The sequence below is a fragment of the Phalaenopsis equestris genome, unplaced genomic scaffold (genome assembly GCF_001263595.1).
Source record: "Phalaenopsis equestris unplaced genomic scaffold, ASM126359v1 Scaffold235892, whole genome shotgun sequence".
Taxonomy (NCBI): Eukaryota; Viridiplantae; Streptophyta; class Magnoliopsida; order Asparagales; family Orchidaceae; genus Phalaenopsis; species Phalaenopsis equestris.
The window spans coordinates 13,015-15,372 of record NW_018253745.1 but is presented as its reverse complement, the minus strand read 5'-3'; the positions used below and the strand labels follow the sequence as shown (position 1 = coordinate 15,372).

Sequence of the window (2,358 nt, the reverse complement as noted above, 5' to 3'; positions counted from 1 at the left end):
ACTTTAGGTTTACTTTAACTTTTCTCTGGACTTAAACCATGGGCAGAGAACTATTAAAAATATGCATATGTTCTAATTTTCTGTGATAATTAATTTGTTATGAATTCCACTTAAAATAAGTAAGCACATTGTAATTTTGAGCTAAACAAGAGCTACTTCTACCCAATTTCTCCAAAACAAACACAAACATATCGGTTTTTGCGTGAATTCTGTTTTTTCTTTTTCATTTTTTTCTTCTTGTTTGAATGAAAAGTGACTATGCTGGTGTTTTATTTTAATCTTTAATTGATTAATTTGCTGGATATCATAATGGAAAAAACAGATCAGGCAGAAATATCTGCATCAGTCCAATGAATTGGATGATATGAGACGACAGCTAGAGGCAAAGAAGCTTGCCATGGGGGAGATGGTGATGCAGATGAGGGAGATGAAGGAGGACGTCAAAAGCAAAAATGAGCAGCTTTGTACTGCTCTTAAATCGTTGTTGGTAGCTGGAAAGAAATTATGTGCAGCCAATCAACAGCTACAGGTAACTGACACCTGAAGTGAATATGATATGGAGTACCTTCTGTGAAGTGAAGTGGAAAATTTTGTTAACAGTGTTGTGGTCATGTCGATGCTGCTTCCTGTTTTGTATAGGTAATACTTGGTATGCTTATTTTACCCGTAGCTAATGTTCTTTTTGACATTTTTTGCGTCCTTGCTGTTTCTGGAGACTTCAATTACATGGCTTGCTTCTCAGAATGTGGATGGATGCAAAATTCCTTTTAGGCTTGTTCCCACCCAACGCCTTTGCGTATTGTCATCCCTAATTAACTTTGAGTCATGTTCTATTCCTCATCCAAAGTGTGGCTAGAGAGGGTAAAGCGGAAAAATTGTCCCTTGACTATTTCAATGGGGTCATTTTAATCTCAGAGCTTATGTGTTCAATTAGTCCCGAATTCTTTAAATTGGGGCGCTAATAGCTCTTCGTGGGATTATTTCAACCCCAATTTAAAGATTTAGGACACTAATTTGACACTTTTATAGACTCTAGGTACTAAAATGCACACTGATATTCGGGACACTAACACACACTGAGATTTGGGACACTAATTTGACACTTTTATAGCTCTTGTGAAAGGAATATGAACTTTAGTAATTAAAAGACTAACGCTGATAGGAAAAGGGAATAGAGAGATTGAGGGAGGCTTGGAGAGGCATCTTTAGTAGATTCTTTCGTTAATGGCATTCTTTTATGCAATTCCTTTAGCTTCTGGTTTCTATGAACCGCTAGAGATGGTTGGCTTGGATAATGGAGTTGTTTATTTTTTTTTTGTTCGGGTTTCCAATTTCCTTGCCTGGCTTGATGTGCTATAAAAATGCAACCAATCAGGTGGACCCAACATGCCTCTGTTCTTAATTACGCACCTGTTTATGCTTTATTGATCTGAGAGATTTCCCCTCTGACACAAAAAATATATATTTGGGGATTTGGGTTCGTATGATTGAATTATGATCAAATATATACATTTTTCATTTTCGTGACATATCCTTTTGAAAATAATTAGGCAAGTCTTTTCATTTTTTCTGGGTTGTGTTTTTTCAAGCGTACTAGCTTCTTCTATTCATGGCAATCTTGTGTTATGTAATTAACGTTAATTGAGCTCGGCAACTGATATAAATTTTTTTTTGGAAGATTTACAAACATACCTCTCAATTCTGTTGTGTTTACATATCTAACACCCAAACTTCAATTTTACATAAATGCCACCTTCCCTATGCATCAAAAAGTGTATTTCACTTTTTCAAAGTTAGAGCGGTGGTATTTTTTGTGTGATATGAAATATTTGGGTGGAGTAAAGTTTGGTGTTACACATGTAAATGCATGCGTATTGGGTGATGCCCCATATCTTTGGTATCTAATTTTAAATGGAATTCCCATTTTGGTAGGAGGCTAATAAATTGGTAATTGGAAAGATGGGACACGGAAATGCCAAAAGCTTACAGAAGATGCTACGGATGAGACAACAACATATGATAAATCAAGTGAATTCCTTGTATCCTGTGAAGTCTTCCAATGAAAATGCATTGAAGGAGAAGCTTGATAAACCTTGTGGGGGTAAGATATCATGCTTTATTGCTTTATCAGTTTTATTGTTGAGATTGTGGTTTTTCATTGCAATTTATTGGTCAAGAGGACTTATATTTAAAGCTTCTATTCACGTTAATTAATTTTATTTACTTTTTACAACACCTTTGTGGCAAAATAAAATTTGAAGCATTTAGAAGAATTGTAGTAATGTGCTTATTGTGTTGTGCTCTAAATGTTCATTTTGGGGCATTTACATACATACCACCCAATTCCTATGCATTTAC

General features: G+C 35.2%; 1 protein-coding gene across 2 annotated transcripts in view; it reads left to right on the top strand.

The window, feature by feature from the left end:
* Window positions 1-294: 294 nt before the first annotated feature.
* The window catches only part of LOC110039235 (UV radiation resistance associated protein-like), a 13,747-nt gene continuing 11,683 nt past the window's right edge, over window positions 295-2,358 (top strand). The window contains exons 1-2 of one of the 2 annotated variants that reach the window (XM_020744234.1): window positions 295-529; window positions 1,933-2,101. In XM_020744234.1, coding sequence (XP_020599893.1) covers window positions 365-529; window positions 1,933-2,101 — 334 coding nt within the window. In that variant the 5' untranslated portion in view covers window positions 295-364. The remainder of the gene's footprint in view (window positions 530-1,932; window positions 2,102-2,358) is intronic. The other variant, XM_020744233.1, reaches the window with a different exon arrangement.